Below are 14,272 nucleotides of genomic sequence, written 5' to 3' on the forward strand. Positions count from 1 at the left end.
CAGGGAGGCCCACTGAGCTGGGAGTCAGGGTCAGTGGGAAGGATGGCTCCACAAGAAAAAGTGGGACGCTCGCTCGTTTTGGAGTTTCTGGGAGCAGCAAGGCGGGGGTGGGCGGGGCAGGCCAGCTGAGCTGGGGGTGCAGGGCCAGGGCCCGAGTCCGCAGAAGTGGTCGGGTGCCCTTGAGGAGTTCTTCTCTGCCAGGAGCTGAGAGAGGCTGCCCTCGTAGCTCAGGGATGTGCCCTGGGACCCACCATTGAGCACCTCTGGAGGCCTCGGCTAGCCTTGGGGGGCGTGTCCTGGGTCTGGGCGGAGAATACCTGTAACGGGTTCAGCACCTCAGACCAGGGAGAGGCCCACGCCAGCTTCCCCCAGCGAGCAGACTCTGATCCAGAGGCCACGGTAGGAGGTGAGCCGCCCTCACCGTGCCCCCGCCCACCTGTACAGACACTAGGGCTCCTGCTGCAGGGCCAGCGTCCCAGCAAATTGAACCTACGTCTCAAATGTGGCCAACCTCGCCGCAGAGGAAGTGGGATCCCACAGACCAGAAGGAGGTGTGCTGGCGCCCACAGGGCCCACAGAGGGCGGGAAGGAGGGCGCCACGCCCCAGGGATGACGCTGAGCCTCACCTGCTGGCGCCCTGGGCGTCGGGCCCCCTTCTCACATCCACAGAGCCCCGGGGCACCGTCATCCTCGCTCGGCACTGCCCCCTTGAGCGTGCGGGCTGGAGCTCTGCACGAGGCAGCTTTGGCCTCGCCTGCAGCCTGAGGGCCTTCGCGGTGCTGCACAGCCCGAGGTGTCCTCTGGCCCCTGCGTCTCCGATAAGCTCAGGCCCCTTCCCAGTCGGTCCATTGCTCTGGTCCCAGCTCCCACTACCAGGCTCCCCAGTCATCCCTTTGGTCAGTCCCTCGGCACAGCTCAGGGCGGGAAGCTGATGGCACCGTGGCAGCCACAGTTCTGTTCCCGCGAGCGACAGCGTCACCAAGGCAGGGTGGCAGGATGTGTTGGCCAGTAAGTGCTCAGGACCCCAGCCAGTGAGTCGCGGCGTCTTCCTAGCCCGTCCGTCCTGGAACACACGGGGCAACAGGCCTTGAGATGCTCCATGAACCGTCCCCATTTCCCTGAACAAAGGTCACCACCGTGGTGGCAGCTTCATTGCACCATTTTGCGGGGCGCCTGCGTTGCTTCTGGGAATCTTCCTTTGAGACACCGTTTGGTCATCAAGGGAACAAAGGGAGGTGGGAGTTTGGGGCTCCTGCATAGAAGCAGCTCTTTACACGTGTGCAGCAGGGGACTCGTGCGTCCCTGTAACTAGGATTGGGAGGCCGCGTCCCGAGGAAGGACCCCAGGGTCCACAGCCAAGACAAGGTCTCTTCAGAGGAGCCCCAGTCAGAGAAGTAGTTCTAATTCTGGCTCATCAAAAGGGACAGTCCCCCGCAGAGGTGCTCAAAGACCCCCTTTCTCCCTCTTCCTCGACGGGAGCGGGTATGCAGAGCCCAGATCCTCTTGAGTCTTCAGGAATGAGATGCGGCATCTCCCTCTGCCACCGGGGCACCTGCTGCTCTCTGGTCCAGCTGGAGGAAAGGGGTCTGGCTCCTCGGAGGGCTGGAAGAAAAGAGACGCAGGACACAGGTCAGGGAGGCTGCAGGGAGAGAGGGAAGGGCTGGAGGGATGGGGCTATGAGGAAGGGTGGCCCTGCTCCCGAGGGGAGGCCCTCTGAGGGCGGGGGCCACAGACAGAGACGGAGACGGGATGGTGAGGCCACGCCCTACTTGCCCTCTCATCTTGTTTGGGAAGGAAGCAGTGGTCAAGCTTTCACGTGCGGCCTTGGCCTGAAAGCCGCGGGCACGATGCCCCAGCTTAGCACGACTGTGAGGCCGTGAATGAGCCCAGCTTGTCTGGGAATGTGGGCGCATCTCTGGCTGAATCTCCAGTGTCACCCAAGCTTGTACTTGATACAAGGAAAAGACAAAAAGACACGAAAACACCAGCACTGCTCCCTGCCGAGTTGCCCGGAGCAGAGAACAGGGAGTTTTGTGTGCGCATCTCTCCCCTGGGGGGGTCCCGTGGGAGGGGGTCCTTTGCGTCCCTTCCTTCTCAAGGAAGGCAAGCGCCCCTTCCCCTCTGACGATGGCAGACCCCTCCCCTCTAGGACCTGGGGGACCCCTGGCTGTCCCCTTCCGGAAGCACCTCCTGCTTACGGAACAGCGGGGGCCGTGCTGGTCCTTATGATGCAGACGAAATACTCACCACGCCAGGGTCCCCAGGAGAGCTATGACCACAGAATGAAAGCTAAGGAGAAAAATAAGAACAAAAATAGAAACTAAAACGGAAAGGGGAGGGTGGAGACATGGAAGGAAAGAAAGAGAAAAAAGAGTTTGTAGAGCTTTTGGCAAGAAATAACGCGATCACAGACAGAGCGACGTGGAGATGCCAGCTGGGGGTCAGGAGCAGATCCTGGCGCACAGGTGGCCAGTGGTTTAAGGGTTGCACTGCCAGGGGCCTGAAGTGACGGTGCTGTCCCCTCCCCAGGGACCTCGCACTGGCCAGAGGCCAGGCTGCGGAAGACAGCCAGGAGGGAGGCTCTCCTGGTCACTTCGCCTCTGGGGCAGTGGCAGGGACCGGCCATCTGGACCTGTTACCAGGGCTGATGGTGAGGGCGCTAAGTGGCTATAATGACGACAGGAGTCTTACGGAAAGACGATCCAAGTGCCAGGCAAACACCACACTCCGTGACAGTATTTTGGTCTCAGTCCCATTATAAATGATAAAGTACAGCCAACTTGCTGAATAGATTTCACACTTTGGAGCCTCATTTTGGGTCGGGGGAGGTGTCCAGCCAATTTAGACACAAAAGAAAATCTGATGGTGGTACAACTGCTTGGAAAGGCAGAGCTGCTTCAGCTAGATTAAAAGAATAAACACCCAATTTTTAAAATTCTAGTATTTAATACAAACAAATACTCTCACTTTAAGATGCAAAAGGAAAGAGAGGTTCATTCTGGGGAGAGACTGCATCGCTAAGAGGTTGCGCGTCCCGCCGGCCTCCCCAGGCGAGCCAGGTGTGTGTCGCCCACGGTCTGGTGCCCTTGGGCAGGCACATAATTGCTCCCTGGCTTCCTCTCTGCTTTGCAGGTCGTGTCCTGCACGGTTCTAGGGGCCTGTCACCAGCTCTGGATTTGCAAGTTACCACCAAGACTGCTCGGCAGATGGCGGTAAAGTGCCCAGGGAAGGGGCGGGGTTCATCTGGAGGAGGGGTGGGCAGGGCAGGGGGAGGACCAGCTGCAGGGGCTGCCGTGGGGAGGGGTCCCTGTGACCCGGGAGCACAGAGCCTCTGCTGGCTCTTCCCAGGCAGGGCTGAGGACGTGTGGCCCACTGAGGGTGGCGGGTCCTGTCCGGACCTGTCCAGCCTCCCGTTCTCTCCAGCAGGGACAAGCCAGGGAGGCTCAGAGGGGAGCCGGCCTTTGGTGAGATCCACCCCACAGGCACGACCGGTCACAAGACGCGAACAAGCAGTCTGCCTGCTAGAAGCCATCGAAACGTCCTAAATCACAGACCAAAAGAGCCCAACTGTCCTAGAACTAAGCACACCCTGCAGGCTTCTCTCTGAGGGTGCTTGGTGCACCCTGATTTGGGAGTTGCAGAGCCAGCCGTCGGGAGAAGAGCTGGACAGTCCTCCCCGACCCCAAGCCACACGGCCCCCAACCAGCTGCACCCCAGCACCTGCCGTTTCCAAACTTGGGAGCCACAGTCAAGGAATCACATTAAAGGGACCGCTCGTCGCCGGTCTGCAGGCACCCCGACGGCCGGCGAAACTGAGGCCGTGAGAGGCACAGCCCTTGGGGTGGCACGGCTAGGTGTCATGGACGGGGTGTTCCCAGACCCTGGGCTGCGGCTCCTTGTCCCGAGCAGACACGTCCCCGAAGCCTCTTTCTGTCCAGAAATACCCCAACCTCAGACCTAGCACCACATGGCATCCTGAGCTCCGGCAACAAAGCAAAACCCCCAGATTTGTATTTGTCTTACCTTTTCCTCCAGTTCCTTTATTTGTCTCTTCTGAGCTTCTATTCTTTCTTCTAATTCTTTAGCTCTCTGCAATGTTAAAAGAAGGAAAACCCTCAATAATCAGAATATTTGGGAAACCAAGTGGGCAAAAGCCCTTCGGGATTTTCACGCATGTACTTGGTGGACCAGTCGTCACAGGGCAGCTGCCACGCTGGCCATGGCGAGGGGCCTGGGGCCTCGGGCTGTCCTCCCCGCCGACTTTTAGGAGCCTCGGCTTCGGGAGGAGAGCCAGTGTGCCTGCCTCGGGTTCCGTTACGGACACAGCCCCCCTCAGTCTGCTCTTTGCAACAGCAAGAGAGAGGGGGACAGCTTTCCCCTCAGCCACGCTCCCTGTGACGGGAATGACACCCTCCCACCTCCTATACCTCCAGGTCATAAGCCATGATGCTAGAAGCCCAAGGAAATGGTAAGGGCCCAATTCACAGTCCTTCCAAAACGCCGTTCCAGCAGTGAGAAGAGTAGCCAGAAGGGTCACAAAGTCAGTCACGGGGAGGACTTTCCTGGCAAGGCTGACCTCAGGTTTGGAAACTCTAGTCTTCACTTTGGTGCACAATGCCGGGCAGATGGACATGTGTGTGCCCACGCCGGACCTGGATGCCTGGCCTGGACCCTGGAAGCAGCTGAGCTCTGATCACAGCCCGTCTGATGGGAGTGAGGGTCTGCAGGTGGCAGTCCTCACACTGACCACCCTGGATCTGGCAGCGAGGGTCCTGGTAGCTGACCAGTCCTCTGGTCAGACGTCAGCCCTCTGACATTCACAGTAAACCTGGATTCACTAGTGTATCTGAACACGGAACACAGCCACAAAGGCCACGCCAGCACACACAGTGAAGCGGAGGCATGTCTTACACACCAAGCCTGTCTAGTCTGCCAGGATCCCTCACCCCCAGTTAGAAATGAACTGGCCAGACTGGCCTGAGGGCCCCAAGTGCCTGTAGGCCAAGAGAAGGTTCCCCAAGTCCCTAGCCCGTGAGCCGCTGCTCCCCAGATGACACCTTCGCTGGGGTCTTGCCACTGAGGGAGGAACCATGGAAGAGACCCAGAGTGGGGGGGACCCAGGAGGGGGGCTGTGCCACCCAGAGGCCTGGGCGGGACTGCCCGGGAGGCTGGTCTGGAGGGACAGGCAGTGCGGCAGGAGGGTCCCCCATGGGCACGGCCACTGGAGAGCATAGCCATCGGGGGGCACGGCCAGTGGAAGGCCCTGGCCTTGGGGGCATGATCATTGGAGGGCAGGGATATGGGGGTGTGGCTACGAGAGGGCATGAGCTTTGGGGCGTGGCCACGGGAGGGTACTGTCATTGGAGGTGTGGCCATCAGAGGGCCAGGCACGGGAAGCCCCGCTCCGCCCGGAGGTCCTGCGCCCGCGGCGCCCCTGTGCGCACCTGCTGCGCCAGCTGCAGCAGCTCCATGCGCTCCCGCAGGATCTGGGCGTCCCGCTCGCGCAGCTCGCTCATGACCTGGCGCTTCCACTGCTCCACCGCCACCCTGAGCTTCTCGCGCTCCTCCTCCGACAGCATGTCTGCCACTTTGGCCCCGGCTTCCTGCTGCAGGACGTCGTACAGCATGGCTTCCAGCTCCAGGATGTGCTGGGGGCGGGAGGGGACACGTCAGTCCCCGCCTCCTCCCCCGGGGACGGCCTGGGGGACTGGAGCACCCCGCCCTGGGGTCACGACGCCGCCAGGCCAGCCCACAGAGGGGACTGCTCCCGCCTGGACCAGTTAAATGATGTTCTGGAGGCTGGAAACAGTCCGGGAGTAATTATTTCAAGAACATTCCCTTCCACGTGATGTTTAACGTGCAGTGAAACACTAGGGACGTCGAGGTCAGCAGAATTCGAGGCCAGAGTCGGACGAGGGCCAGAGCGGCCGTGGGCCGGCCGGGTATCCCTTGAGGAAAGAGCAGCAAAGGCTTCTTCCTTTGCTCACAACCTTCGCCAAACCCTGGGCTTCCGAGTCGCTAAGAAGGAAGGAGGGCGGAGCTCACAGGGTTTGTCTGCAGAAGTGCAGAGGGGCCAGGCCGTCAGCTCTGCAGTCCCCAGCGCTGCCTGTGGGGTGACTCGTGTCCGCAAAGAAACATCGTCCTAACCCCCAGAACCTGTGAATGTGGATCATTTGGAAATAGGCAGATGTCACCCAGTGCAGGTGACGTCAGACTGGATCAGGGGGCCTCAATCCACTGACTCACGGCCTCGGAAGAAGAGGGGAACTTGGAGACAGTCATGGACGATGCGGGGAAGCCATGTGACGACAGGGCAGAGATTGCGGTGACTCAGCCACAAGCCCGGGAACGCCTGGGCCCCCAGGAGCTGGAAGACGCAGGAGGGCCTCCCCTGGAGCTTCAGACGGATGTGGCCCTGCCAGCACCTTGGTGTCAGGCTTCTGGCCTCCAGACTGTGAGACATACACCTGCCCCACCTCTCCTCCCCTTCTCTCTCCCTCTCTGTCTGTCTGTCTCTCTGCCTCCCTCCCTGCTGCCTGCACATGAGGCCCACGTGTCCGGCCTCTGGCCGCCTCCCAGCCCCTCACCTCCTCTGTCCCAAGTGATAACCCTAAGGATGCCCACGCCCGTGGGTGCCTGTGTGTGCCTGTGCCGGCTTAGGGCTTCACCTCCATGAAGCCCTTCAGTCCCGCCCCTTCCAGGAAGCAGGTGCTCTTGTTAGGCCTGGCTCACCGGTGAGGACACTGAGGCACGCTGATGAGACTGCCGGGCTGGACGACCTGCACAGGGCCCTGCTGGTGGGGAGTGGGGTTCAGACTCCAGGGGGGCTCCAGCCCAGGGCCCTCGCGTTGCCCCGCCAGGGCTCTGACGTGGAGAACAGGCCATGCTGCTGGTCCCCAGACACACATGCTGTATCATCCCTTTGCTGCCACCCAGCCGCCAAAATACAGACCTTGTTATAAATTCCTAGTGACTTAGCACTTTGATCTGGAGCACTTTTAAAGCTTGTTCCTCAGGAAATCTCATAGATACAATCTTTGAAAAAGCCAAATTCTTCCCATCTTCCCATCAAAAATGTAACCTCTTCAGGAATGAATGTTTCTTCTTCTTCAGGCAAAATGACTATGGAAAGTCCTTTGGCTGAGTAGACATTTTAGGAAATGGCGGGGGGGAAACCTTTGTTCCTGGCTTACATGTTATTGTTCCTGACGGCCACAAAATAAACTGTCCCCAGCTGTTACTGCCGGCTCACACAGCACATCGGCGGCCACTTCCTAGAGCAAAAGAGCTTACTGTGTTTTAGATACGCTCCAGCTTTAAAATAAAGGCAGCTGAGTGTGGGGCTTAGAATTAACATCACGACGGCTTCACCCCAAGACTGGCAGGAGATGGCGATGTTCTGACCTTCCCTGCGTGCCTGACCTTGAGCGACGGGCCGCCCGGACGCCGGCTCTGTGTGCACAGCCTCGCCCCAGCGCTCGTCCTCACCTGTGAACGGCCAGGCCTCTGCTCCCAGCTTTCCTAGACGGCCCTCAGCCACGCAGGGACCACCCTTCCCCTTCGAAACCCAGCTGTGGCTCCTGTGCTCACAGAGCAGGGAGGGTGTGAAACCCAGCAGGTTCCCACAGGCCTGTGTCCCCCCCACCCAGGTCATCCCAAGGCGGTAGGTGCCTCCCTCCTGCACAGGGCTTTGTGAATGGCAGATAAAATGGCTAATTATCCAGCAGAAGTGCAGGCCTAACTATAGAGTCAAGAAAACCAGGGAGGGAGAGCAAAACGTGCAGCCTTCCTGCCGGAATTGGAGGAAGGGGGCTCCCAAACAGTATCATGCAGAGAGCAGCCCTGACAGTCAGCAGACCGGGAGCGGACCCAGCATCACCGGGGGCCCTGACAGCATCCCTCAGCGCTGTGTGCAGGAGCCCCATCCACAGTCCCGGGGCGACATTTTCTGCGGCGTGCGGGTGCGTGTGTGTTCGTGTGTCTGTGTGTCATAAAGCCGTCTCCCTGATGTCATCTCCAGAACCCATCTTTTCGGCACCGATGTCGGGGTTAACTGCACACGGGGACGTCCCTTCAGGTTTCTCGGGGGGAAATGGTTTCCCATGGGGCAGGTACGCACAAAAGGCACGTGTGCACTGGTTGGTGCAGATGGACAGAAGCAGGGGTCCCAGGCGGGAGGATGGACTGACAGACACTCAGCTGTGTTCACCTCACTTGTAAATGCATTGTTTCAATGAATTCTATTTCTCAGCTCATTTCAAATACCCACTTGACTTCTGCTCGTGTGCCTGCACTCCTGGGGCCAAGGGTTGCCGACGGAGCAGTAAGGCATCCTTGGAACTCGCCGGGCGAGGGGTGTCCGGCAGGAGAAATGCGAAGAGTGACCCCACGCTGGTCACACTGGGCGCAGGATCTTCCCAGGCAGGTCCGAGGCCACGTGGCCCCCGAGACACCATGCTGGCCGTGGGACCAACCTTCCCCGTTTCTACCCCAAATCCGCCACCCCTGGGGGTTCCGGCAGCCGTGCTTCTCTTACCTTGTGAGCCTGGTCCAGGGACTGCTTCCGGTAGTCCAGCTCCTCGTCCAGGTAGCCCTTCTGTTTACTGAACAGCTCCTGAAACGCAAGAGGACCCGTGTCTGGGCCTGGCGCAGCCGACCTGGAGCGCGGGGCCGCGGCCCACGTGGCCAGCTGCACACGAACCTTCTCACTCTCCAGGTCCACCATCTTCCGCTGCAGGGCCGACTCCGTCTCTTCGATCTGCTGGAGCCACTGGACACAGACGGAAGGTACTCAGGCGTCAAAGTCCACCTCCCCGAGCCCCGGGGAGACAGCCTGGGGTGCCTGGCCCTCCCCGCCCTTCCCATGCTTCCTCCAGGAGGGGAGGGCTCGGCCCTCGTGGGAGTCAGGGCTGGGCTGGCATCATGGGCTCCGTGTGCCCGGCGTGCGGGCCAGGCCTGGGTCCCCCCGCGCAGCCCCGCCTCGTGTCCTGGGAGTCTGCGCCCCCCAGCGCTGGGAGAGGAGGGACATTAGGCAGCCCGTTCTCCCGGGGTGCTGGCCCCTGAGCTCCTATTTGCTGGACATCCCTCCCTGCCCTGCTGGGGGCCGCTGGGAGGGGGCGCTGCCAGCAGGCCTACCAAGCGGGTTCTGGCTGCGGGGGTGGGACCGGGCGGAGGCTGGCGGCCCGTGGGAGCAGAGAGGCTGGAGGGTGGGGAGCCCGGGTGGGCTGGGAGACCCCCGGAGGAGGGTCCCGGCAGCTGAGACAGATGCTGCCGATTTACAGACCCACCATACCTCCTGGCCTCTGGGGGGAGGCGGAGGCAGAATGGCCTTGGGGAGAGGTCCGGCTGAATCTGTCACTGCAAACACACGTGGCGGTGCTGGCTGACCTGTGCGTGTGCCAGACCTCCCGAGGCAAATAGGACCCGTGGACCCCAACCCCACCTCCCGGCAGCCCTCCTCCTAGGGTGAGCATCTTCTGTGCGCTGAGCCAGAAAGGGAGGCTTCGGGAAGCCCGTCCCCGTCCCGACAGCGTTCACAGTCACTGTTACCTTTTCGGCCAAGGTCAGGACTGTCCTGGCTTGTATGACGACCACCTGCTCCTCATTGGTCAGGTTCTGCATCCAAGAGCAGAATTCACGTGTGGTCAGGGCAAGTGCCTTCTGGGTGGCCGGGCTGAGGGACGGGCGCTCAGTGGCACTGATGGGACGGGCGCAGGGGAACTGGGGTCACAGCTAAATGTCGCTTTCACTAAAAGGCCCTCCCGGGAGGCTTTGATCCTCTTTCCTCTTGGTCCTGCCAGCCCTGGGGTGACTCTCCGTCTTGCCCCTCTGGCCCTCTCATGGCTGGTGACCACGTCTAAGGTAGCCAGTGGGGCAGAATGGAACAGCGGGTGGCAGGATGAGCAGCCAGGCTTCCCCGTTCTCTGTTGGGTTTTTATTTAAAGCCACAGCTCTGCACACAGGAGGCCTGAATCATTACAGCACCACTTATGAATGTGAAGCAAAGATCAAACATTCATGACTATGAAATGGTTCCCATCCCTGCCGTTTTGTCTTTTTTCTGCACGTTGTATTCATGCCTCGTCCCAAAGGGTCCTTCCGGGCAGGGTGACTCTGGCTTTGGGGCCGGGGGGCATCCTCAGAGGATGTGCCACCTGCATCAGCACCAGGGTGGAGGCAGCTGGGCTGTCCCCACTGCTGGGCCCACCTGCGGGACAGCCAACAAGGGTCATGGGGAGCAGAGACAGGCAGGGAGGAGCCCCCTGGGGTCGCTGAGCTGAGGGTGGCCCCCCACCCCAGAACTTCCCTGATTCAGGGCCACCCACTCCGGAAGCCCTCCCGCCTTGCTCCCTCCGCAGCGTGAGCTCCCCAGGGGCAGGGGTCTCTCACCACCCCCTACCCCGGAAGCAGTAGGCACAGGTGGGGGAGGGTGGCCAGCTGCTGGGACACAGAGGCAGGCTCCGTCCTCAGGCACACGCTGCAGCCTGATGCAGTGTGGTGCCGGGGCCAGGCGCCCCTCATCCCTCTGGCTTCCGGGGACACTAGCCAGGCTGTCCCCACCCTCCTCCCGAGGCAGGGCTGGGCCTGATGGGCGGGATGGGGAGTGTGGGAGGCTGCGGGGGGCCTTCCGTGTAACTGAGGGAAGCTACCTGGATGTGGTCAGACCAGGCTGAAGGGCCCGCGACGTCCCACTTAGTGGGCAGCCTGGCTGGGCTCCAGCCACTCCCTCCTGGAGGTGACCCTGGCCTTGGCAACGTGCTCTCTCCTCCACCCGCGCAGCCTTCCCTGGGTGCCCTGTCCCCCCTGTGGCGCAGGCGCAGCAGCAGTGAGCGGACGCCCACCAGGGGGGACGGGGGTCCGTTCTGCCCCCGCCGGCCCCTCTGCCCTACTCCAAGGACCCCAACTCCCGAGGAAACCGAGGCCCGGGGCTCAGGTGCCCCATGGCCAGCTGGGAGGCTGCAGCCTTCTGGGAAGCAGCCTGGAGACAGTGGCCACAGCCTCAGCGTGCCCTGGCTGAGAAGGGGAGGGGGCCAGGCTATCCCTGTCATCTGCCTGAACTGTGTCCATGTGCACACGACAGACTCAAGGGTCACCCCCATGGTCCTTCAGAAACTGCCAAGGGTCTCTAGAGGTCACCTGCACGTAAGACCGGCAGTGTGTCCTCTGCCCCCGTCTCTGAGGCCGTGTGATGGCTCCAGGGCCGTCACGTGCACTGGTGCTCTCGCGTGGGCAGCTACAGGGCTGGGAGGGGCCCCGAACAGAACTAGGCAGACCTGGGCTCGTCCTAGCTGGCCAGTACCGCAGCTCTGTGACCTGGGTGGGTGTCCTCTGGGGCTTCAGTCTCTCTAGCTGTGAACTGAAAGGTTCCCAAGAGCCCATGATGGGGGCTGATACTCAGGCTAAACCCTGGAGCACATCGTGACAACGGCCATCCCTGCTGTGGACCAGCACCTCCACTACCTGCAGCTGAGGTGGAGCCAGGGGTCTGACGAGTGGCAGGGTCGGGGGGGTGGGCAATACAGCCAGGAGAGCCTCCCTGCTGGGAGCTGCTTTCCCCCCCGCTCTCCGGCCTCACTGCTTCCCAAGTCAAGGGCGGGTGGGGAGAGGAGGGATTCCTGTCAATACAGGGCCCTGAACACCTCGAAGCTGCTGGGAAGAACTGGCCCCAAGGATGTGCATGAGTGCTTGGGTTTTGGTATGCGTGAGAATGTGTGTGTGTGTGTGTGTGCATGTGTTTTTTTCCTCCATCTGCTGCATGGAGGGCAGCAGTTTGACTTAGTGCCTTGATCTTTCCTTTTTCTTTTTTTTCCGGACGCGCAGGCTCAGCGGCCATGGCTCACGGGCCCAGCCACTCCGCAGCATGTGGGATCTTCCAGGACCGGGGCACGAACCCGTGTCCCCTGCATCGGCGGGCGGACTCTCAACCACTGGCCACCAGGGAAGCCCTGATCTTTCTTGAGAGCAGTTACCAGGATGTGAAGCCCAGGGTGCTTTAGGACCAGCTGTAGACACTTGTTAGGACACCTTGTGGCGGAAACGTTCTGGGGTGTGGACTGGGGCCCTGTTCCAGCACAGTTGATCCCCCTAACCACTGGGCAGGGGCTCAACCAGTACAGGATGATGGACGGAGGGTGAATGGAGAATGGATGGAAGGTGGGTGGATGGAGGATGGAGGGTGGAGGGTGGCGTGAGGGATGCGGTCACTGCCCATTCAGCAATTGGCGGGTGTTTGAGGAGTTTGCTGTAGAAACTGGAACTCTGCCCTAAGTGAGATTTGGGGATTATTTATATAGGCTCTTCCCCTCCTCCCAAACTAAGTAAGTGGGAAGCCCTGAGTTTGAGGTGTCTAAGGCACACTAAGGACCCACAGCCCCCATCCCCACCAAGAACATGGAAGAGCTTAGAGATTGAGAGGGATCCCAGAAACTGAGAACACGGGGCCAGAAGCACCTCTGCTGGAAGAATCAAGTGTGAGAGCCGAGGCCCTGAACTCCCGTGTGGGAACAGAGTCAGAAAGAACGCAGTTTCTTCTAAATGCCAGAGGGCCCGTCCCAGGCAGCTCCGGCAGTGGGAGGGTGTGGGCTGCGGTAGGGCCACAGCGGGACTCACAGGGGCCCCTGGACCGTGCGGGGCGCTGGGCACGGGGAGGCATGCACAAGTCAGGAGAGCGACCTACACTTACGGCGTTGTCCCCCAGGAGGTCCAGCTTCTTCATCAGCTCCGAGACCAGGATGTCCTAGAGGCAGGGGGACAGGCTGCTGGGAGGGAGCGCCGGCCAGGCGGCCGCGGGGATGAGGGGTGTGCAGGCAGGGGCGGGGCATTACCATCACGCCTTCGGCCTCGCAGTACGCCTGCAGGGGGCTCTTCCCGTCCACGAAGTGGGTGTGGTGGAAGTTGATGGCCGGCGACTTCCTCTCCCTCTCCTAGACAGAGAGCGGAATCTGGGCACGGGCGTCCCCTCCCTCCTGGAGGGCAGTGCTGGGCTGCCCGGGGACACGGTGAAGACACCACGTCCACCCAGCACGGTCAGCGTGGTCTTTGTGAGGATGAAGCCCCGGCTGCTGCAGCAGAGGCCCATCCCTCCTCCTGCCCAGGGAACGGCCCTGTGTGGACGCTGATGGGGGCACGGGCCTCCCAGCCACCCACGGGGAGGCCCTTGGGAGCGGCCCCCGCCTGCTGAGGGGCCGGCAGTCCCACCCCCAGGGCCGACGAGCTGATCTGAGTCCCAGGGGACCGGGAGCAGTGTCCCGCACGGGCCTGACCTCAGCGACCCTGAGGACAGAGGACAGTGGCTGGAGGGGCCGCCACCGTCCTCATCCAGGACCACAGGCAGGAGCCCTGGGGCCACGGGGCGATGCACACGGAGTGGCCACACAGCCCTCTTGCGCCCCGGGAGGTGGACGGGAGGACCCTGAGGGGCAGCTCCCTCTGGACTCATGGGGGCCCACTCCCCACACTGCAGGTGTGCGTGGACGCCAGGAAACCAGATGGGTGGAAACGCCGGTGCAGGGACGCACCAAGCGAAGCTGGGTGGTGGCATCGTAGGAGAGGGTGGTCATGCCTGGCAGCCAGGGCCACAGGGGACCAGGAGCGAGGGAGGCCCCAGAGCTGTGTGCGGACACTTTTGTTTCGTCTTGCATCTGTTTCCTCTGAGTGACGGGGCTGGACTCGCAGCCCTCGATGGCACCAGCTCGGGGTGACAGCTCTCTGACCCCACCCCGACCCCGCACCTCTAGCTCCAGGATCCGGAACTCCAGCAGCTCGTTTTGGTCCTTCGCATCCTGGACCTCATGCTTTAACCGAGCCTCTTCTGTCTCCATTTGTTTAATCTGTAAAATAAAAGACGGGTGAGGCCCTGGAGTCTCACGTGAGGCCAGCTCTCAGCTTCCCTGACGGCTGCTGGCGTCACGGGGATGGTCGCCTGGCCCTGGTCCTCGGCCCAGGGCCCTCACTCCAGCCTCAGTCCGTGGGGGGCCGCCCTGGTGAGACTAGGTGAGTCCCCCCCTGGGCTCAACCGGCAGCGGGTGGGCGGGGGACGCAGGGCCGGGCGCACTGGGCGGGGGGCCGTCTGAGCAGAGATGAGGAAGAGAAGGGCCACCGCGGGCGGAGGCGTAAGCTGTCGCCATGCTGCCCGCGCCTCACCACGGCCAGGACGGCGCCCCTTGGAGCCCAGGCTGGCCCAGAGCCGCAGGAACACTGCTGCCCGACGGCGGGGCTGTGTGCCGTGGCTGCCTGGCCACCCTCCAGAACTGACGTGTGTGAGGCCCGCACC

General features: G+C 61.7%; 1 protein-coding gene across 19 annotated transcripts in view; it reads right to left on the reverse strand.

Annotated features, from left to right (window-relative positions):
• Positions 1-1,283: 1,283 nt before the first annotated feature.
• The window catches only part of JAKMIP3 (Janus kinase and microtubule interacting protein 3), a gene marked incomplete at both ends in the record, with an annotated part of 42,776 nt that continues 29,787 nt past the window's right edge, over positions 1,284-14,272 (reverse strand). For 7 of the 19 annotated variants that reach the window (XM_081235738.1, XM_081235743.1, XM_081235736.1 and 4 more), the window contains 9 exons: positions 2,270-2,320; positions 4,024-4,089; positions 5,445-5,648; positions 8,537-8,614; positions 8,702-8,770; positions 9,550-9,615; positions 12,677-12,736; positions 12,825-12,923; positions 13,731-13,829. In XM_081235738.1, coding sequence (XP_081091864.1) covers positions 2,270-2,320; positions 4,024-4,089; positions 5,445-5,648; positions 8,537-8,614; positions 8,702-8,770; positions 9,550-9,615; positions 12,677-12,736; positions 12,825-12,923; positions 13,731-13,829 — 792 coding nt within the window. Of the gene's footprint in view, positions 1,603-2,247; positions 2,321-4,023; positions 4,090-5,444; positions 5,649-8,536; positions 8,615-8,701; positions 8,771-9,489; positions 9,616-12,676; positions 12,737-12,824; positions 12,924-13,730; positions 13,830-14,272 lie in introns of those variants that run through there. The other 12 variants (XM_081235739.1, XM_081235740.1, XM_081235737.1 and 9 more) reach the window with 8 other exon arrangements.

The sequence above is a fragment of the Mesoplodon bidens genome (assembly GCF_964165515.1).
Source record: "Mesoplodon bidens genome assembly, chromosome: 1".
In the NCBI taxonomy this organism is placed as follows: domain Eukaryota; kingdom Metazoa; phylum Chordata; class Mammalia; order Artiodactyla; family Ziphiidae; genus Mesoplodon; species Mesoplodon bidens.